We start from the raw sequence: 23,729 nt of genomic DNA on the forward strand, positions 1-23,729 counted from the left end.
TGCTATACAACTTCTCCAGGCGGCTGAAGGGGGGAGTGGCCAAGATTAGGTCCACGTTGTTGTCCTGGATGCTGAGTTTACTGAGGGTTTCTAAGACCAGTCTCTGAGGGGAGAGGACGGCATTGGGGCCCAGGGTGGAGAAAGGATCCTGGGCTTCAGCAGAAGGGCAGACTGCCCAGTGTAGGAGTCCGTCCAGGACAGGCAGGCAGATGCTCTCAGGGTATGGGGAGAGGTCTAACTGTCCCGAGATGTTGGCAAGCGTGACCAAAGTGTTTTCCCGGAGCATCTCCAAGCAGTCCCACCACCATTCCACTTTGTTGCAGCTCACCCCTTGGTCCTGCTCCTCCTCCTTGCGAGGCAGTCTCCTAACCCACTGTAGGGTCAGCTGTGAGTCAGCTTCAGTTTGTTGAGCTGGTTAAGTAATAAATAATAACACAACTTAGTGAGTGAATGTATGTAATAGAACTTCTGAAAATGTCCTGATCAATCTGTATCAAGAGAAAGATGATTCTTTATGAATTTTAGAGTAGTCACGTCTTTGATTCTTTGCCAATTAAAAGAAAAATAATCTTTTTAAACAAAATATATCCAAAATGTCTATAAAAGCTCAATATTTTTAGTTTAATAGAGTGGTTTTTTTTCTTTTTACAGACTTTATATGATACTGCGTATCTTACACTGTACAATATCAGTTTTACTTCCCTTCCAATTCTCTTGTACAGTCTAATGGAACAGCATGTCAGTATAGATATGCTCAAGAGAGACCCCTCACTGTACAGGTACCGTGGCTCAAAACTATAATTCTCTTTAGAACATAGAATAATTAGATATAATGTAATTAATGATTCTTTCAAATAAATGCATCTGCATTTTATATATACATATATATAATCAGCTGTTACTTGGTTCTATAAAAAATAGAAAGCAATGTAATTTAGATAAACATATTTTAAAGGTTAGTTATATTTGGAACATACATATTAAGCCAGTTTGTATTTTACCATGTTTTGGATAGTTAAAAAAAATCCCACTACTTTCTGTCCCCATGACTCCTGTAAATTCATTGCCTAAATGATCACTTTAAAAACTATTTTTTTTTATTATTATTTGTGTGTGTGTGTGTGTGTATGTGTACCGTCAAATCAGATCTGACTGGTACAGGAGGAGATTGTCCCTCCTTTCCCGGCAGAGCATCTGGTAGATTCGAACCGTGCTCCTCTGGGATTGCAGTGCAGCTTCTTGCCACTAGGCCACCAGAGCTCCCTTTAAAACTATTTTTAAAAAATACTTTATTCAAAAGGAAAATAAAAAAAAAAATTAATAGAGTTCGTCTCAGTGTGCTTATTTCTGCTAAGTAGCTCTTTTTTCCCAATGTTTAAATATTTTGTTTTTGTTTTTGGGGATTTTTGTTTGTTTGTTTGTTTGTTTTAATTTTAATGAAAGTTTACAGAGACTTAGGGTTTCCAGTCATTCATTGTTGCACTTTTCTCCCTACCCACCTGCTCCCCTCTAAATAGCTCTTTTTTCAATAATAAAATACTTTTCTGCTATCAGAACTATACCCTGAGATCTCTGGTCTTGGCTGTGTGTTATTCTTTTGTTTAAAATTAGAGTTTTTAGATAATTTTACTTGTGCATATGTTGTAAAGTGCCATTGATTTATAGACGACTCATAGCATCCCTATCAATGCAAGACTTGAGCACTTACACTTGTATATCTTTCATCGTTTCTCCACATTCATAGTTTCCGGAGACAAGCTATTTCAGAAGCGGATGCCACTCCTGCTTCCAAGCTTATTTTAATTGGGAAGCTCCACCAAACACTGTCCACCATGGGTAACAATTATCACATTTGACACATCAGTGTCACAGTGTTAGCATCACAGCAACCACAGGTTACCTCTGTAGAGCAAATCGACAGACCAGTGCTATACCACTTAGAAGAATGTTTGACCAAAACCAGGCGAGGGCTGCAGATTAAAATCATCCATCTTTGGCATGTTGTTGTTGTTGTTATGTGCCATCGAGTCGCTTGCGACTCATAGCGACCCCATGTACAACAGCCCTAAACCCTGCTCTATCCTGTGCTAATCACATGGCCTCTGACCACCCATCCCAATTACCCCAGTTGTAAAAAATAATAGAGGAATACTTTGTTTTCCCTTTGTTTTTAGAAAAAACTTTATTAATTTCTACTTCATTATTAGTCAGATTATTAACATTGATAACATACATTGATCTTACTCATTTTTTCTCAGTATTACTTGTATTTGTGTGTAAAATTTTTCACGTGTAGGTTTTTTAAATGTTTTTTTTTTAAATTTTGTTGAATTGTTTTGATTCGTAGAAAAGTCATGTGTTAGAGTAAAATTATCATCTAAAGTTTTCTAGGCTTTAATCTTAATAGAATTAGATTTTTTTTGCTTTTCAAAGAGAAGAGCGAACAATGAATGAATGAAAATACAAAATCTCTGTAAATGTTCATTAAAATTAATAAATAAAATTTTTTAAAAAATGAATTAAATTTCAAGGTCTTTCTCCCAAGTATCCACCACAAGTCAAACAAAGTTTCACTTCTTAGAGGTCAGATTAGTCAAACATACTTCATTTATTTGAGTTTTTGTTAGAAACCCACTGTGTTGGTTTAACTGTCTTCTGAGTTACCATTTAAGGATTACAACAAAAGATAAAATTTGTCTGTGTTTATCATAAATATATAAAAAAGTAATAAAAGTTAGAAAATGAGAATGTCTGCTTTTATAGACCTTTATTCAGAGGGAATTCTGTAACTATCTATAATTAATTATTATAATCTAGCCTAAATTATACCATAAATTATTTAGCAAACATGAAATTTTTCATCTAATATTAGTGGCATTCACTTCCTAAACAGCATGCCTCTGGAAACTCTATAAATGATAGTTAAGTTATAGAAAAGCTTCAGGTCTTTTGTTCGTAAGGTTGCCAAGACTTGTGCTCAACTCGATGGCAATCAACAACAACATTGGTTACTAAATGCCAAGCATGTACATTATGTTCTAAGTTTATTACTCACAGAAGCAAAATTATGAACTATATCTGTTTACCTATATATTAGAGGCTAATCAGAGTGATAAACTATTCAAACAAAAATTACGCAGGAACATTTATATGTATAGTAAATTGCTAAATTGAAAAATTTTACTTTTGTTGCAAGGGAGCTCACACTTACTGTTGATTATTTGTTTCCATTTTATCGTATGTGGGACAGTGTCAAAACGTTGTCATAATTTGCTACTTGTTTGTGGTTTGATTCTCTAGTTTAAGTATAACAGCATTAAAGAATGAGCTGTTTCAAGTACTTTCTGTAAACAGGTATGGAATTGAAGGTAGTATCTAATTGTGCAGAACAATCAGAAGGACCTTGGATCTATGTGATTTGAGTACAGATTTAATGGCATTCCATATGAATGCTATTCACAAAATTAATAATGTCACCTGGAATCAACAGAGGATTAAGTCAGGAATGTGGATATATTTGGTAAATGATTGAAGGTGTCAATTTTCTTAAATATGAAGAAATACTGGATTATGTGCTGCCTCATAACTCATTTCATAGCTATAGAGAAAAACCTGTGATGTGTTTTGGGGTTTTTTTTCACTCAAAAGAGCACAAATTCCCACTATTACTGAATTTGTCTATGAAGGTTATTAATCCTTGTGATGCAAACTAGCTGCACATATAGGTTAACCTATGATGAACACTTTCCAATGATTTACACACTTTCTCCTAGAAAAGATAAGAACTATAAAGCATAATGACGAATGGCTGTGGTTATTATATAAATTAATGAAATTAGAAAATCTGTCATTTAATAATGAGAATGTCATTTTCTTAATTTCTCTCTTCATAGAGACATTGCCAAGAATGCACTACTCCGCTGGCGAGTGTTCATTTATTGGACATTCTTAGGAGTATTTGATGCTCTGGTATTTTTCTTTGGTGCTTATTTCATGTTCGAAAATACAACAGTAACCAGCAATGGACAGGTTAGTATTTAACCTGATCTTGTTGACTTAGCTCTTTAGAATAAACCTCCCTAATCCTGTATGATCATTTTGTTAGTACTACTAATTCAGTGCAGACTATAAAGCTTCCTCTTGGATATTGGTGTTGTAGGAAGAAAGATATTTGTGTATTTATTAAATTGCTTTAAAGAACACATTATATTAATTCTCAATGTCAGTAAATAATCTTATGCTAATTATAAGGAAATATGTTTAAGGATTTCAGACACATTTCTTAAGAGTTGCTATTAATTCTTTACTTAATGATTCAGTATGATTATTTAAGCATTACTTTTTAAGATGATACAATTTCATATTTAATGCATTTTAATACTTTTTCATATATACTTAATTATCTGGGTTTTGTGGGTTTTTTTGCAGTAACTAGATTCATAGCTCTTTTGTAGACATTCGTCTCTATGATTGCTTGCATAATTTCTGGGGGTTTGTTTTATTTGTATCTTGCTTTTTTTACTTTTTGCTACTTGCTTCTCTTCCCACCCTCAGATAATGACTACCAACACGCATATGGTAAGACGATTGTGGGTTTGTGCTTTCTCTATGTTTTGGAGTGCATTACCAATAAAATATTTCTCGAAAATATTTTCAAATGTGACTTCTTTGTGCTTTGTTAGTAGAAATGCTGTTAGCTACAACACTACCTTCTAATTTTAGAACTAGAGTTGTATTAGAAAAGTATGTGTACATTTTTATCATTTGTACTTGGCGTTTCATCTCTTCATTTCTGAGTGGGGATTTTGTTTTAACTTCCCTTACTGCAATAAAAAGCAACATAAGCAGATAGGTCAGGCCTTTTTGGAATATTGCTTTAGCATGTGGCATACCTGTGCTGTCTTCAGAGAATAGTAACAGAATTCTCTAGAGTTGTTCTCTACATATTACAACTATATAACTGGCTTTACAAATAAACACTGATGTTAATATTTTAAAAAAAACAAAAAACACCTTCTTGAGTAGTTTCCTCAAAGTAACTTATGAACAGAAGTTTCTGTCTTTTCTTTCTTAACCTTCTTTTCCCTATTTTGTTTCTGCATAATTTTCATCCCTTCAAAGTATTGGGTTAAAACACAAGAATCTTGCTAGTTATTCATTGCAGTTTGTTTACCCCATTTTATTGTTTCTTTTTTCTCATTATTAAAGGGTCCTTTATGATAATATAAACCTGCTTTTACTAAGTGTATATTGAGAAGCTATTAAAATTTATTTCATTGTTGTAAAACTGCATTTTTTCTAAAAGTTGCAGTCTGTCTTAGAGTACTTCATTGAGTCTTCCCTTGATGTCAACAGGCCATAAAGCTAGTTAAAAAGTGCTGTCTTATGATTCTGTAAACCAAGTCTGGGTTTTTAGTTTTTGTTTTTAAGATTTAAGCAAGATTTCCTTATGGATCAGGTTTTTAATTCATAATCTTCTCTGTATCTCAAAAAAAAAATTAAAAAACCCAAGATTGGCATCCTGAGAACTGAAATAACAGGTTTGTAGTGGTGTGTCAGTAACAGTAGTATGTGCCATCCTTTGAGCAATTAATTTTGTAGCTTATTTTCACAAACACTATCTTTTTAAACTAAAATTGCCCTTCAAATTGACCTTTATTGCCAAAGTTGAGCAGACAAAAGTTCAGACTGCTTAAATAATTTCTGTAAAACCTGATAAGGATAGCTAGTAAAATAATACATTGCATATTGGACTGCTAACAGAAAGGTCAGGGAGCTGGGGTGACCTAGTGGTATGAAGCTGTGCTGAAGCCCCAAATGCACACTGGTGGTTTGAATCCACCAGCTGTTCTGTGAGAAAAGGATCGGCAATCTCCTCCCATCCGATTTACTGCAACCCACTGGAGGGTCTGCTGTGAGTTGCTTTTGACTCAACTGCACAGAACCATAGAAAGGTCAGTAGTTCAAACCCACCAGTTGCTGCTAGAGAGAACGCTATGTGGTCTCCTCCCATAAATATTTACAGCCTTGGGAACCTGATGATCTTTATGAGGCTGAATGAGTTTGATAGCAGTAAGTCAGGTTTGGTTTTAAATGATACAGGAATTAGAACTCAAACTAGGAAGTTTGATGCAAAATTTTATAGTGTTTGATTTATTCCATATTTCTTTTTAATTGTCTTAATCTAAATATTACAGAGTAAAAGATGTTTCTCAGAAAAACAGTTAACATTAAAACGGATTTAAAGTAAAAAAAAATACAAAAGGATATCGATCACTAATTTTAAGTTATTTTTAGCGATTTTGTATCTGGAACAGAGTTTATACTGCTACTGTTGTTGTTGTTATTGTTGTTATGGACAACTAAGTGGAATCCGACTTATGGCTGACGCTCCAGCAGATGTTCAGAGGCTATAAATTGCACAGGAGGATATTTCCTGTCTTTCTTCCTTGGAGCAGCTGGTGGATTTGAACCACTTGTCCTTGAGCTGTCAGTGCAACTCCTTATCCCCTAGGCTACTAGGGCTCCATGACAAGCTGATTAAATCAACACTGTGTTTCTTATACTATTATGTGTTTATTGATCCAATCACCACTGTCTGGTTCTTAGCAATATGGTTCCTGTGGTGATAACTGCCTAGTATGAAGCTTAAGTATGTCTTTTTTTCCCCGCCTACAAAGTTCTGTAGTATCATTTAGCCTCTTTCCATGCTATTGTAACCAGTGGCTGCAGTGTTGGTTTTGAAACCCTTCATAAGATGCAAGAATTTCTAGTCATTCCTTACTGCCTGCTGACCTTTATTAATTATTTCCTTGACTGTTGAAAGGACCTTGAGTTACTATAAAACTTAAGGAACAGTTTTTTTTCTTGACTCATATCTAGTAGAACAAGTATTCATCTCTTTCTGATGGCATTCTCTACAAAATTAGAATGCATTTTCTTAGTGTTACTGTTTTGGTGCCTTATTCTGTGGATTGTCAATAGATGAGGCTATTTTTTTTCAATTACCTAAATCATCCTATAGGAATGTTTATAGATAAGTTATACTATTGAGAGGACATGTGAAATAGAATTATTAATGTTTTAAAAAGAAAAATTCACTTACTAAGCTTTTCCTGCATGATTTATAAACTGTAGCAACTGTAACAATTTCTCATTTTGATGATGATAATTATTGTATTAATGTTGAGCAGTAGAGTATTCCTAAATGAATACATGTTTGGAATACATATAAAGAAATAAGTAAACATCAATAAAATACCTTAAATATGAGTAATCAACAGTATGGTAGAGAAAAAAAATTATGCCAACAGACTTAATGAAAACACAGTCCATTTATATTAAAAGGATTGAGTAAAAGTTGGGCTTATTTATTGGTTGATTTGTGGGTATTTTTTTTAATGACTATGATCTTTAGGGAATAAAATTTTCACATATGAACAATTGGTCCATGTTTGAGGACTGTTATGGGTAGAAAAACTTCTTACAAGAATACTTGTCCCCAAGACTGAGAATAAACCTTTACTTGGTGGGGTATTGAGAATTAGTTCTGGAGGCAGTTAAGATATTAATTAATAAACTGAATGCAATGATAATTAAATTATCTCTATTTACTTGGTTCTAAACAAATTAGAACTTCATTGTGGAGTTTGGCAGCTAATGGTTCTTGGGTAGACATACTTGTCTAGAAAAACCTTTTCCCTTGGGAAAAATTTGTTGGCCTGATACTTCCAAGCCAGAGTAAAGACACCCAGTTTTGATTACTGCAAAAGGAGGAGAGGCATTGTGGGGGTAGCCAAGTCTGACTTCTACCAATTTTGTAAAGGGGAGCTGTCCCCCTTAATAATGTTCATAGCACCATACAAATAGCTACATATTCAGACATGCCACCTCACATGCTTCTGCACCAATTTTCATTGGGTCTGATGTTCATTGCAAGACCACAGACTTGACTCACAATTATGGGGCTTATTAGGGAAATAGGTTGGAGAGTGGAGGAGGCAAGGAATATCTCACAATGCAGGTTTGGGTTTAGTCCAGCAGTCCCAAGCCAAATTCACAAGGCACAATTCCTCAGTTAGTAAAGGTCCAGGTTCAGTTCAGCAGCACAATTATAAGAAGTCTCTGGTTTCCTCAGTCATCAAGCAAACTTTATCTCAGAGCAGTTAAAAGTCAGATTTTCATTCAATCATCCAGCAAGTAAAACTTTTAACTGTGGCCTTTATTTCCTGGATTCCTCTGGTTACACCTTACCACAATCTCTTCACAACAGTGCTACAGTCTCTTCACAAGTTTTCCCACGCTATCACCACCTCCCACAGGGTAGAAAGCACTCTCTTGTATTGGTCTCACAGCTGTTGATTTGCAAGACCAAGTGTCCACAGTTAAGATTGCTGGAGACCATGCCCCACTCCCAGCAGGGACTAACACAATGACTAGAAAAGCCAGTTTTCAAGGGTTCTGACACCCCAGTTACAATGAAGAATAAAGTAAAAAAGGCAAATTATTAGGGTTCTTGAGTTAATGTTTGTCACAGAAAATCTTAATGTTTTCTTATAAATCCTGACATTAAGTTCTTGCCTCACTAAATATATATATATAAAAAAAAAATGTGTACCCTGCTCTTTCACCTATATTGAATTATATAAGTTTTAAAAAAATATTTCTGTGGTTAAAAGCCAGCTAGCTATAAAGGAAAGTTATTTTATTCTAGCTTTCTAATTCTTTGTGAAATAAAGCTTTATTTTTAAAGAAATAACAGGGAAATTCTCTTGACAGGAACAGTTCTCAGAATCTGATAAACTGAAAATGGATCCATTCTTACATAATATAGAAATCTTCTCAAAGAAATAGAAATTTTCTCAAAGAAACTAATTTTTTGTAAAATGAAATTTTCAGTACTGATTTTTCCCCCCGAAAGAAGTCTTAATTGTAAATTGTGTGAGTGTGTGTGTGTGTTTTCTCTACAGTAGAGAAATATATTGTTGTTTCCATGAATTTTGAGTCATGTATATGCCTCCCCCAAATCACCATTTTCCTTGTTGCATTCTGCCAAGGTCCCTAAGATGGGAGCAAATGGAGCTCTTATAATCCCGGCTTGATTCATCGCCCTTTCTCGTGGCTTTTTCCCCTGCCCTATGTAGGGTCCGTGTCCTCAGTTGAATTTTTCGATTATCTGTGACTCTGGCCATCGCACTGGTTGTTTGGGGTCCTGTCTTGTCTGTCTTCCCTTCTTCCCTTTCCTGTGCTTTTCTAGGGGAAAATCCTATCCTTATGTTATCGTCTTATCCTTATCTCACCTGTATTTAGCATGTTTACTTTCTGTGCTGTCTACTAACAAAATTATTTTGACAGTTTAATCCCTTGATTATCAGGCGGGTATTTGAGTAGGTTTAGATAAGGATGGATAAAAGCAATTTCTTGAGTTTATCTATTCTAAAATACATTATAGAAGGTATATCTAGGTAACCAGGTAAATGTATCTTCTATGTAAAGCCTCAAATGGAAAAAAGAGGTGAGAATGTATCAGTTTAAATTGTACATATTTAAATCTTAGTTGTTGGGAGTTTTTGTTACTTTTCTCAGTTTGAGCTATTAGTGCTAATGTATGTTGCAGTGTGAGAATATGGAGCAGAATCAGTTTCACAGGAGAATAATAACATCAGTGTAGGTAGGAGGCACTGAATAAATCAGTAACTTAGTTGTCAATGAGAGGTATTGAGGGTAGAAACTAAGGACTCTTGCTGTGCTCCAGAATATTTGCGGCCATCTTCATTTTAGTAATAACAAAAGGTATTCTATCTTTGGGTTTTGAAGTTTGGGCATACAAGGACAATATCTGTTCTTTAGCCTCTTGTTTTGATTGTGAAAGAGGGAAAATATATATTAAGAAAAGATTGCTTGAACTATTTTTACCCAAACAGATATTTGGAAACTGGACCTTTGGGACACTGGTATTCACCGTGATGGTCTTCACAGTCACCCTTAAGGTAAGTTACTTCATCTTGATGCTTCATCTTCTGGCCACAGTTGATCCCTGCTACATGTGGACCACGTTAACTCTGAACTCAGTAAATCCATTCCAAAGCTAGAAGCCAAAACTAGATAGAACCAAGGCAGGAGCCTGTTAACTTCCTTGTAGTTTAATCCTCCTGGCATTTAAATGTCAAAGTGCAGTATCACAGTAGATCTGAGCAACTCAATATGCGAACTTGCAGAATTTTTCAGAAAATAACCAAGGAGTGAATCCTTCTATATAAATGATTTAGATTAGAATTTTAAACGCCATACAGCCCAACTCCAAATAGAAATAAATTGAAATCAATTAATATATTGGAAAAACTCAGCTCTTTTCATGTCTCACATTCTATATAAGATACCATTATGAAAGTTCTGAAACCTATCAGACTAGTCTTAAAATGTGATTCAAAAAAATTCTGAAACTAATTTTATGAAGTAATATAAACAGATGACTAAAACTATAATTGTTGAGCTCACTCATTGTGAAAAGTATGTCTGTGGCTCTATTTCCCTCTAGAATCTGAATGAAGATTTAAGAATGTTGTTGTTGTTGTTATGTGCCGTCGAGTCACCTGCGACTCATAGCGACCCCATGTACAACAGCCCTAAACTCCGCTCTGTCCTGTGCCAATCGCACTGTCTCTGACACTTCCATCCCAATTATCCCAGTCACTGAATCAATCCACCTCATAGAGGGCCTTCCTCTCCTGCGCTGTCCCTCCACCCTCCCAAGCATGATGTCCCTCTCCAAGGACCGGTCTCTCCTCACAACATGTCCAAAGTGTGTTAGACGGAGCCTCAGAATCCTTGCCTCCAAGGAGCCACCCGGTTTAACCCTTTCCAGGACAAATCTGTTTGTTTTCCTAGCAGTCCATGGTATTCTCAATACTCTTCTCCAGCACCACAGCTCAAAGGCATCAATTCTCCTTCTATCCTCCTTGGTCATTGTCCAACTCTCTGATGCATAACAGTTGATTGTGAAGACCATGGCCTGTATCAGACGCACCTTAGTCTCCAAAGAGACACCATTGCTCCATGAATATATTGTTGTTAGAAAGGCATATATTTTCTGCACTGGAATGTAAAATTTTGTTTTGTTTCTCCCAAGTATGTTGGGACTTCAGATAAAATTAAGGTGAAGGGAAGAGAGAGAGTGTGTGTGTTGTGTGTGTGTGTTTTACTTTGCTTTTTCATTTTCTGCTTTTTATCCTAATCATCAAGATATGTGCTGAATTGCCTATATAGTAACAAACCTACATTAATAATTTTCTCTCTTTTTTTTCTCCCTTCTTTTAGCTTGCATTAGATACTCACTACTGGACTTGGATAAACCATTTTGTCATCTGGGGTTCATTGTTATTCTACATTGTCTTTTCCTTACTCTGGGGAGGAATTATATGGTAAGAATTTAATAAATATTATGTAATTATTTTAATAATCCATCAAGGACTCAGAAACCATGTACTGTACCAATAATCTCATTCATTTGTGAACGTACTTGTTAAATGTCTGCTGTGTGCTGTACTTTGTGCTCAATTATGGGGATACAATATGGGAAACAAGACAAGTTATAATATCTGGTTTTCTAGTTGATAGCCTCAATGGAAGAGATAAATGCTGAATAATACTAAAGTAAAATAATTGTCCTAAATCAAATAGAGGAACAGACAAGAATATAATGGAGAAGAAAGAACCTGTTTCACATCGACAAGTCTGATATGGAATTTTGAAGATGATTCTTTAAAAAGGAAGACCAGCAAGAAAAGAATCCCAATAATATATAAAAAATTTTTTTAAACCACTTACCATTGAGTTGGTTTTCACTCCTGGTTTTACTCGTGATATAGAGGAGAACAAGTGTGTAGGATTTTCTCAGCTGTGACCTAACGGAAGCAAATTTCCAGCCTTTATTCCAAAGCACCTCTGGGGAGTTTGAGGACTGCCATTCTCTCTCGTGGCTCATGCTTGACCGTGCCACCAGGAACTCCATGGAATAGGAGCTAGCTATTAAATGCTTACTAAAATGATACACTTGCCTAAGTATTTTGCATGTTGTATCTCATTTTCTTTTCATTACAACTCTATTTTCCATATATTACTGATGATAGAATTAAGGTCTTCCAATTACAGTCACTGGAACTAAAATGTTGAGCCTGGACAGCCCAGCTCCTGAGGAAGGTGGCCTTTGTTTAGACTGAGGTAATGTCAGGTGCAAAAGCTCTGAGGCAGGAAAGTACTTGGTAGGTTTGAAAGATGTCAAGTTTAAGTGGGTAGTTGCTAGCCTCATGGAATGAGATCAAGTCAATTAAATAGGAGCCAGTTGTACTGGGTCTTGAGTGACCAGAATCAGATTATGCTTTAAAAAAGATCGTTGTAGCTGCTGTGTCGAAAATGAACTGGTGAGTACAAAAACAAACCAGGAAGACTACTTTAGAGACTATTGTAATAATTTCAATTTCTCACTTTCCCATAAGACTTAAATAAAGTTCGAGCTAAGGTAAAGTAAGCTAGGACATTGAACCTGAGAATGAGTATCTCCTTCAGCTTTATGTGTTTGCCTTGTCCTAATCTGACTTCTAGTCTTGAGGCCAGAAGCAATATTCTTGTTGCCTTTTATCTACAGTATCAAGAATATATGAAATGTAGTAAACAGCTTGTAAGGGGGAGACAAAAACTAATGAGAAAAGTTTGGTACTTCAAACCCACCAGCTGCTCTGGGAGAGAAAGATGAGGCAGTCTGCTTGCATAAAGATATGCAGCCTTGCCAAGGACTATTCGACCCAGTGACTATTGTTATTGTTATGTGCAGTGGAATCATCTCCAGCTAATGGCAGCCCCGTTCACAACAGGACAAAACCTGCACAATCCTGTGCCAGCCTCACAATCTCTGTTGTCCTTAAGGGCGTGATTGCAAGCACTGTGTGAGTGCATCTGGCTAAAGGTTTTCCTCTCCATTATTGACACACTGCATTTCAAGACGTGATGTATTTTTCCAAAGACTGGCCCCTCCTGATAACCTGCCCAAAGTATATGTGACAAATTCTCATCATTCTCACTTCTAACATCTGAAGAGATTTCTGGCTGCACTGCCTCAAAAAAAATTATGTGTGTTCTTTTAGCAATCCAAGATATATTCCATATTCTTTTCCCACATCACAGTTCATGGGCTTTGATGCTGCTTCAATTTCTGTAGGTAATAGTGGGTGTTCCTAGTAACCATTCCTATTTATTCGTTCAGTTGGTGACCCCTAGTGGCCATATGGCTGTATTACCTAATTCTTTTAAAAAACTCAAAACTTGCCTTCAGAACCAGCTCATACCAGTTTTCAAGGCTGTAAATCATTTGGGAGGGAACTCTGGTGGCCTAGTGCTCAGAATCTGCACTATAATTTTAAAGGCATACAGTTCAAATCCACCAGCTGCCGCTCTGTGAGAGAAGGATAGGCAACCTTTACTTGTGCAGTTTACCGCCTCTGAAAACCTGCTGGAGCATCACCTATGAGTCAGTTCCAACTCAGTGGCAGATAATAAAACAACAGAACTTCACATGGGAGGCCACCCATCTTTCTCCCGTGGAGCAGCTGGTAGATTCAAGCCCACTTCCTTTGGGTTGTCAGCAAAACACTACCCACTAGCGTTCCAGAGCACCCAAATACAGAAAAACTAGGCGACAACCCTGTCTAAAACCAAAGAACCTGCTGGACTTCCAAACACTTTTTCTTTTTTTTTTTTTTTTTTTTTTTTAAAAATGGAACGCTTCACGAATTTGCGTGTCATCCTTGCGCAGGGGCCATGCTAATCTTCTCTGTATCGTTCCAATTTTAGTATATGTGCTGCCGAAGCGAGCACCAAACACTCTTTCTAAGTAGGAAGAAGAAGATTTTCTCCGGAAAACCTCACTGGGACCTAGGAGATGTTTTTGTTTTGTTTTTGTTTGTTTGTTTGTTTTTTGTTTTGTTTGACATCCTGTTTTGTAGAATTTTAATACAGGAACCGACTGAGATATGTTATATTTAGGGCTTCTCTATCCCTGGCTGTCATACCTCCAATGAAGTAAAGTTTGACAGTTGTTCATGTGTAGAGATTAGAAATAATTTGCATATATTACAACTTAGTGATAAATCATTTACATTTTCACCTCTCCCAGGATGCTTTTCTAAGAGTTTTTGGTTCATCTTGTTACTTCCTTGGGGCTCTGGGTTTACCATTATCATTGAATTCACTGTGGAGTATTTTCATTTTGTCCTTGGTACTCTTTTTTTTCTTTTTTAATTTTTTTTAAAATTTTTATTATTTTTGTGTGAGTGTACCGTCAAATCAGATCTGACTGGTACAGGAGGAAATTGTCCCTCCTTCCCCGGCAGAGCATCTGGTGGATTCGAACCGTGCACCTCTGGGATTGTAGTTGCAGGGCCTTGCCACTAGGCCACCAGAGCTCCCCTTCTCCTTGGTACTCTTAATTCTCAATAGAACTTTTTTCACGCCGGGAAGAGCGCCATGTCTAATATGGTTCCTAGTGTCTAACACATAGAAGGTAATCAATAAATGTTCATTGGGAAAGTGTATGAAAAATAAACTTGTATGCTTCCATTTCAACACTGAACCATTGCTTCCTCCATCTTTTCCAGCTTCTCTCATGAAGCCAATAAGGATATTTCCTTTGAGCTATAAATTTGCTTAGTATAGAATTCATTTTTTAATCCTATATTTCTGTAGAAGATTCTTAAATATTTTTGTGGCATAAGCTTTAGGTAGCTAATGGTAATTGTACGTATCAGAACTTTTGCCCATCTTTTTCACGTTAATAACACTTGATTAGTTTGTGATTTTAGGGTGGAATAAAATTGAGTATCTTAACGTTTTCAGTTATTTCCCCCTTTATTCCTGAACTTCAGAGGTTTATATTTCCTTAGGATGACTTCATAGACTTCCTTCTTTTTTCCTATTCATAATTCCTCAGTACTAGAAGAAATTTTAAGATTTAAAAAAAAAAATAAGCTAAAACACAGACAAACTGTAAATGCCTTGTCACATGGGCCCCGCAAAAATGACTTTTCAGTAGTAAATTCACCACAACAAATAGCATCCTCATGTAATTTTCAGTGTTTTTCCTGATGATTTCTAAATGATTAATTTATCCTTTCTTTTTTCTTTTCATATTCCAGGCCATTCCTCAGTTATCAAAGGATGTACTATGTGTTTATACAGATGTTGTCTAGTGGTCCTGCGTGGCTGAGCATTATTCTGCTGATTACTGTGAGCCTTCTTCCAGACGTTCTCAAAAAGGTCTTATGTAGGCAGTTGTGGCCCACTGCAACAGAAAGAATCCAGGTACAGCGATGCTCCTCCCCAGCCAAGCTCTCAGTTCCCAGATTTAAGACTGGGAAATAATAATTGTAAAAGAGTGTCTGGAAGACTTGGGCTTCATAAAAAAAGTGATTAGCCAAAGTATTACTTGTAAATTGCATACTGATAAATTATTTAAAACTGTAAATTAGGTAAAATTCTTCAAACCTAAATAGTTGGCCAACGGAAATGAAAAGAATAAGAGAAAATTTAGGCCAATATTAAATAAAAACACTATGTAAGTAAAACTTAATGTCTTATTAATTAATACCATAAAGAATAAATCAAGTAACTTTAAGGTTATGAATGTTGTGCAAATTTTGTATCATTTATATTCAGAAATACTGTTTATTGATAGGGTTACTTATTTTCTACCCTCCCAGAATCATGGCCAACACACTGAATTCTGGTTTCAAGAAAAAAAAGGCATATACTAAATGCTTAAGGTGGTATAGGGCATTAAACAGGTGACACAAAATACTTTCTGTGATTATTTTGCATCTCACCTGTGTTTGGAAGATGAGCTATATCCTTTCATATCTGCACATGCTCCTGACACCCTTCTATGGAAGATTGAGTGGGAGCTTCATCATCTTCTGACTAAGTAGACTCTGGTAGAGAAGAATGACATCCCTCATCCTTCATGCTGGGACGATCTGTGTAACGACTTAACCCTTCAGAGAGGGCATTTTCCTTTTCTCTCCCTCCTGTCTTGCTGTTTTACCAGGAGTTCTGGTCATTGATTGAGGGCAAAATAATAGTTTTTGCTTACATTTTGGCCTCCGGCCCACCCGTGCTGCTGTCACTCAGAGTTTATTAAAAATTTCTATTTTGAAGTCCTATCCCCCAAAATTTGTATTTGTTCTATGGTAACAGGACCTTCAGAGTTGTATTTTCAACAAGGTCCCCAGTCAATGTTTACTCCCACTGATGCCCAGAACCTCAATAAAAAATGAAGAAAGGATCCAAGGGATGAAGCCACCGCAGTAATTGATCCTGTAAGATAGGTGTTTTTCCTTCTAGGACATAGGATGATTATTCACGGTAAAGGGAACAATGAAAATAAGAAAAAGGATGAGGAGAAAGAAAAGATGAGTGTAAAACAGAAGAGACAAATGGCAGCTACTTGGTTGGGCAATTAGTGTATTTTAAAGCTAATATTTATTCCCTTTTTAGAACTTTGATGTTCTTTCTCATTTCTCATTGCCTTCGAAGCAGTACTGACTCCTAGCTGACACTTCATTGTGTTCCTGAGGCTGTAAATCACACAGGAAGAGATTGCCTGTTTTTCTCCCTTACAGCCACTGTTGGATTCAAATCCCCAAAGCGGTGTGGCCTTTGGGTTAGCCACGCAACTTGCCACAGACTACACCACCCAAGTTCCCTTCAGATGATATCAGTGGCCTAAAATCCGAGTGTCGTTGGCCAGTGTTTGTGGTAGAAAATAGGTAGCCCTGGGTTGGGGTTAGAATAGATATAGTACATGTTAATGCATGTGCCCTGTCTGTCATTGACTCCAAACAGTTTTAATTGAATCCTTGTTTGTAAGCCTTAGAGCTTTTGTCCTAACTCAAAATGTCAAAACCCAGTGCCACCAAGTTCCTAAGCATTTCCCATCTTTATGCCTCCTGCCATAGGTTTTAAAATCAGTGTTTATGAAAACTCAAGTCATCTTCTCAGTAATGAAAAAAATATATGCACATAGAATTTTACTGTAATTTTTACTTATCAATTTTAAACAAGTGTATAAGAATCTTTTTCAATAACTATAGCTCCTTCTACCTTTTATCAAAAGTAGCAAAAATACAAATTTCACACTGCCTTGCAGGAAATTATAATGGCCCCGGGAATGGCTCTGCTGAAGGTCTTCTGTCCAGGGGGTAAAGAGTTTCTCTGCTGAGCAGTCAGAATGAAAATAGGTTTTGGTGTCAGGATGTTGAAAGCCAGAAATCCTGGGAGTATGCCTGGGACTCAGCTGCCCCATTATCCTTTAATGAAGAAGTTTATTAAACCCCACCCTTCTCTCCCACAGAGTAGCATCCCATGCCTTTTTTGTTTTAATCCATTTTTTAAAAACCCTAGGTTATCAAGTGAGATCTTTTTCAGTCATGGTAGAAGTCAATGTTCAGGACATGCACAGTGGGAAAAGGCAGTGCAGGGTTGTAGGTTTGACTCCAAGAGAGACTGGTGTAAGATGGGTCAGCCTTGCAGTGGGAGAACAGTACATCTGAAAGTGTACTCTGTGAAGCACCTATCCGTAGATATTATAGGTGTAGAACAGTGCCACAAGTAAGTTCATGAACTATATTGTTCAGTGTTGTTTAAGGACATCTTACCATAGGACTTGTACCTACCTTTATAATGCTAAGGTACAGGCAGTTTTCAAAAGCAGTTTCTATAATTGCTGTGTGCCCAAACTATATTTGATCACAGTACCCCTTGTCACACAACAGAGTAGCCAGTTATGGCTTATTACTCTTATAGACCTTTCTTTATATTTCATGAGAGTCCAGAGTAAGCATTATTCAAAGCTAACAGAAACCAAACCTCAAGAGGCATAATGCTGGGTTAGAGTTTGGCAATGTCATTGTTAGGATATAAACAAATGATTATTTTCATCTTAACAATGCCAGTGTCTGTTTGCTTAGTGTAATCAGCATTAATATGCAATAGAATGTTTTAGCTTTTAACTGCACTTAACACCTTGTGTTGTTTCTCTTTTCCCTTTCCTCATTTCCTTTTGTCTTCCATCCTGCTTTGCCTAAATAACTACTGCCTTGTTTAAACATAACTGATGTGCATGGGCCCCTCCTGAATCTTCTGGGACTAGCAGACTAAACAGCAGTGCCTTTCTGTTGAGCAGTCCACCATCTTTATGCTTTCTCAGACTTCCAGCAGTCTGAGTTTCTAAAGGAACACAAGGTGACTCTTTTACTGCCTTTTTGCATGTTTGGGATTAAATCTACAGGACAAGAGAGGGTTTACTTTGATTGATAAGAACAAGTGTATCTTTAAACTTAGAAATTGGAGATGGGCTGTGTTTTCGAACAACAGCTGCTAACCAGTGTTTCTCTCTCCATGTCCATTAGACGTATCGGCTTCACCTGCAAAATTGGTGAGGCTAAGATCATGTCTTTATCTAGACAAAAGTAACAACTATAGACTGGTGCCATATTAAACTTTCACATTTTAAGGTTGGTTTTCTATATGCGTGAAGGTTGAAATGTCTGTATCAGCAGCTTACCATCATCATAAATGTCTTTGAGCAAGATTTTATCAGTGCCACCCTTCCTTTTGCAGTCTATAGAATAAATAAGTATACCTCCACTTGTAGAATTCACTAGTCATCCTTATGCATTCAGAATGCCCCATGAGCTCATTTCATCTTCACCGTCCTCATTTTCCCAAAAAGGAAACTGAAGATCAGCAATCTTGTTTTTATTAGGGTCAGAAAATTAGCAGAAAAGTCAAGATTCAACTGAGTCATACTGACTCTAGAAAGAAGGACCCCCCCCCCAGAAAAAGTGTTTGTGTCAACTTTTTTTTCAAATTCTTATTTAATCTTTTTTTTTTAAAAAAAAAAATTAGTTTTGAGAAAGACTTCATATTTGTCTTAAATGACTACATATCCTCAGGAAGCTGTAAAGTCATTTACATAGAACTTTTTGTACTATGCACTGGTAAGTCTTTTTCATTTAGAGCCAAGATTTCAAGATAACAGATCATTTATCTACAAACAGATCACTGTCTAGAAATTATGTTTTACTTTTTTGTTCATTGTTCATGTAACTAAATACTGCATTTATGTATTCCTCAAAACGAGTGATTTTTGCTACTTGATATGATTTTTACTAATGCAACTTATTAAGTAGAAAGAGACCAAAATCAGAAATTGCAGTCTTTTTTATTTTAAATAACAGTTTATCATCTATACATTTTAGGCACTTTTTAAAAATAAGCAAGATGATACATTTTTTAAATTCACGTAAATTTGTGGCAATCAAAAATGTTCTAATCTGATGCCATCAGAATTTATTAGAATATATTATTTCATTTCACTGTTATATACTTGAAAACATTTAAGATGAAAGTATTAGGAATACTTTAACAAATCACAGAGAGTCCTTATAAAATTTATTTAATCATGCCAACAGGGCTGAAAAATATTCTCACTAGTGTCATATTTTATTAAGAGTTGCTTTGCTTCTAAGCGTTTGCAAAAGCTCAAACTCTAGCTACTTTTAGAGAAGGTGATCACTATGCACTTGTGACATCCATAGCCATGTAGAGGTTGGGGCCCTCAGGCCTCTGGGTGTGGCAATTTGCAGTTTAACATCTGCATCTGAATAACAAGATCAGTAGGCCAGCATATGCGTGGCATTGGCAGAGTGGGTGAGCACTCTGTATCACTGTCAATCCACCCAGAGTGCTGCAGAACTTTGGAGGAATAAACATTTGATTAGTCCTTATGTGGCTCAGAGTATACTTCAAATGATGTTTTAAAAATTTCTTTTCCAATTAAAGCAAAAAAACTTACAGACACCATGTTTCTTTTGCATTTTATGTATGTGTGTGTATATCTGTACACACACACACACACACAGAGTAACACATATACCATACACACACTCATCTCTGTGTATTCGTATTCTTGTCCTTACCATTAAAACAAACATAAAATATCTTCTTGCCATCAAGTCAAAACCAACTCATAGCTGACCCTCCAGAAAGTTTGCAGAGGCTGTAAACTGCCCATCTTTTTACGTTGGAGAAGACGGTGGATTGTAACCACCTGCCTTTGGTTACCAGCACAACTCCTTACCTACCAGGCCACCAGAGCTCCCAGCTTACCCAAAAAGGAGACTAGTACTCCCTTATTTATTTAGTTTATCCTCACCAGGAAGTATTTTGCCAATTTACATCTGCTACAGAACTTAAAATTTTCAACTCTGAGGATTCCTTGCTTCCTTCCTGCTGAGGAACTAATAAAGTTTGGATAACCTTAAATATTCAGATGCCTAATCACTTCATTCTATAAGCATTTTGAGTGCCATTACCTTATATTTCAGGATTCTTTTGTTTGATTATGAGTCTTACATCACCTCAAAAAATAGGTACACAAGATGCTTTCTGACCAGTCTGGCTGAATTTCTGGCTTTAGGATTCTGGAATTGCTTCCTGGCTTCTTGGTAGGTCCGGTTTTTACTGCATGGAGGACTGGAGCCCATTCAGGCTGACTGCTGTGCTCTCCTGCTTGGAGGATGTCCACTGCGCTGCTTGGTGGCTTGTCCGAGACTCTGCTTTTCCCACCTGGCAGATGTGTTTGGAGCTGTGACTTCTTCTTTAAGCCTTTTCACTATTTCTCAATTTTCAAGTACGGTTTCCTTCATGTAAATATCACCTTTGGATAAGACAGTCTGTTTTTTCCTAGTAGAGCACTTGTGTGCCCTTGCAAAAAGGCAACTTAAAGAAAGAACAACAACAAAACATTGTGCCCCTACCTTGAAACCTATTTTAGCCACACTCCAGTCACTTATTCACAAACTAATGTTGCAGATTCCCACTTTTAAGAAAAACCAGGGCAGTGCCCTTTACTGGATTTCATGATCCATGAAGCCTGATGAACAGTTACAGGTTTGTATTAGTCTACCTAAAATTCTAAAATATTTAGACGCAATGAGGTAGCCCATTTCTGATATTCACAGAGCACTTGTGGGCACTGGCCGTTTTATGAATCATTTTGAGATGAAAAAAAAAAGAAGAAGCTGTACTATTTGGATTATTTTTTTCCTCTCTCTCCACCTTGAGACATTCTTTCACACTTCCCTGATGTATGCCTCAACCATCTTAGTGTTTTTCCTCATCCTTACAGAAGAGTATGAAATACAAAGCATCTGTAAATGCTGTACCGCGCACTGATGGGCCACTTCTTGAAGGACCTCTTACCGCTTCTGAAGCATAATTAGATCAATGATAGGTAACAGTATTGCATAGATCTTGCCGAGTTGGGAGTCAGTTTTTTGGTGTGCTGTGATTCTTTGAGACTGTTTTTTCCTCCAAAGTTTTTGCTGTGCTGTGCCAATTTTTTATAACAAAGCTTAAAAATGCTAAAGAAAAGAAAAAAGAATGAACATTTTTTTACATACACACACACGAAGTTCTTGCTATCCCAGGTAAGTGACATGCCTGAGAGTGACTTCTCCGCATATGGTAGAGTATGGTATATACACACACGTATATGCACATACCCATCACATATGTGTGCTGTGGCCAATGTTAAACATGCATATATGCAACATGAGCCCAATTTGCCATGTTGATTGTTCACTGTTGCTAGAATAATTAGCTCCTTCCTAATTCTTTGTGGTAGAATCAGTTTCATTTAAAAGAACTATAAGGAAAGAGACTATTTCAGAATAAAAAATGGAATTTGCATGATTTGTGTTGAACACTAACCTGATTAAATATTTACTATGAATTCATTATTGTATGTTAGCTAAAACCCAGGTAATTTCTGTTTGAAAAATAGTGACATGATAAATATAACTTTTCAGAAGTGTTTTCTGACATAGACCTCTCAGAGTTAAACAAGAACGTCATCATCTAACTTCTGAATCTAAACATGCTTATTTGGGGGAGTTATTTCATTAATAAAGTTTTGTATTATGTAATTTGCCATTATTCCTTCTCAGCTTTGTTAAATTTAATCATGTTTATGACATATTGTCGGCTTTGCTAGGCTGTTAATAATAAATCACACAACCCAAACGTCTCTAGCATATCCAAAACCAGCAATAAGCTGAAGATACTCAAGATGGGCTTAGTCAGTATGATGTCTCCCCCTGATTTCTTGTAGGGGAAGATACGCTGTGTCTGGGTGAGTCATGAGTCCTTATCTTCCTCTTCATGGTATTAGTTCAGCGATTTAGGGTAAAGAAATTAAACTTGGCTTAGGACTTGGGGACCTTTGTGCTTTACTGAATAATTATGGTAGTTACATGAAGCTGTGTATATTTACAAGCCATAATGTTTATATTCCAGTTCTCTTCTTTATTTTTCCCTGCAATGATAAAATGGTTGCTCTTGCTACCAAAAAGTAAGATAATTCTACCTAGAATATCAATAAATAGTCTTTGTATAATGTTTGAAATTAATACAATCTGATTAACTTTTTCTAAAGCTATTAGATCAAGGGCTGGTCAATGGGAGATAGATGTGAAGGGAGTGGGTAGAAGTGGATGGGTATCCTGGTGGATGGTGGAGCAGGGAAATAAGTGGGTAAAGATACGTGTGCCAAAGGTAGGGACAACACGAACACTAATTTTTAACTCCACAATAAGGGATATACCTTTAACTTGCTGGTCTGTCTGATACTTCTCTAAATCTGAACATTCACATTAAGATAGACTAGGAAGAAGGATTGGCCATCCACTTCTGAAATAGCAGGCTTCTGAAAACCCTATGTACAACAGAACACAGATAGATAACAGAAAGGGCAACTGAGGTTGAGCTTTCAAGTATGGAAATACAAAGGAGGAGGAACATTTGTAAGCAGACACTAGTGATTGGGACATGGAATGTGAGAACCATGAATGTAGGAAAATTAGATATTGTTAAGTAAGAAATAGAACGCATAAATATTGACATACTAGGCATCAGTGAGATGAGATGGACTGGCATGGGGCATTTTGAGTCGGATGATCATATGATATATTACTCTGGAGGTGAAAAGGTGAGGAAAAATGGAGTTGCTTTCATAGATAAAAAAAGTCATTGCTAGATCCATCTTGAAGTACAATATTGAATACCACTATCATTCAGATATATGCACCAACAACCAGAGCCAAGGAAGAAGATATAGAAGATTTTTACCAACTTTTACAATCGGAGATTGATCGAACGTGCAATCAAGATGCATTGATAATAATGGGTGACTGGAATGCAAAAGTTGGGAACAGAGAAGAAGAATCAGTAGTCAGAAAACATGGGCTTGGCGACAGAAATGCAGCTGGAGAGAGAATGATCGAATTTTACACAATCAATGACTTATTCATAGCAAATACATTTTTTAAGAGACATAAACGCAGGTTATATACATGGATTTCACCAGATGGTATGCATAGGAATCAGATCGATTACATCTGTGGAAAGAACCACTGAAGAAGCTCAATATCAGCTGTGAAAACTAGGCCAGGAGCTGTTTGTGGAACAGACCACCAACTACTCATGTGCAAGTTTAAACTGAAGCTGAGGAAAATGAAACCAAATCCAAAGCAATCAAAATATGACTTTGAGTCTATCCCACCGGAATTTGAGAACCATCTCAGGAACAGGTTTGAGGCCTTGAACACTAATGAGCGAAG

At 36.5% G+C, this 23,729-nt stretch overlaps 1 protein-coding gene across 1 annotated transcript in view; it reads left to right on the top strand.

The window, feature by feature from the left end:
- The window catches only part of ATP11A (ATPase, class VI, type 11A), a 188,997-nt gene that overhangs the window by 162,865 nt on the left and 2,403 nt on the right, over positions 1 to 23,729 (top strand). Inside the window, exons 23-27 of the mRNA XM_006883954.1 lie at positions 652 to 779; positions 3,894 to 4,029; positions 9,924 to 9,989; positions 11,317 to 11,420; positions 15,186 to 15,351. Of these exons, the coding sequence (XP_006884016.1) occupies positions 652 to 779; positions 3,894 to 4,029; positions 9,924 to 9,989; positions 11,317 to 11,420; positions 15,186 to 15,351 (600 nt within the window). The remainder of the gene's footprint in view (positions 1 to 651; positions 780 to 3,893; positions 4,030 to 9,923; positions 9,990 to 11,316; positions 11,421 to 15,185; positions 15,352 to 23,729) is intronic.

This window comes from Elephantulus edwardii, unplaced genomic scaffold, assembly GCF_000299155.1.
Source record: "Elephantulus edwardii isolate Elephantulus edwardi_28Jun2011 unplaced genomic scaffold, EleEdw1.0 scaffold00030, whole genome shotgun sequence".
NCBI lineage: Eukaryota > Metazoa > Chordata > Mammalia > Macroscelidea > Macroscelididae > Elephantulus > Elephantulus edwardii.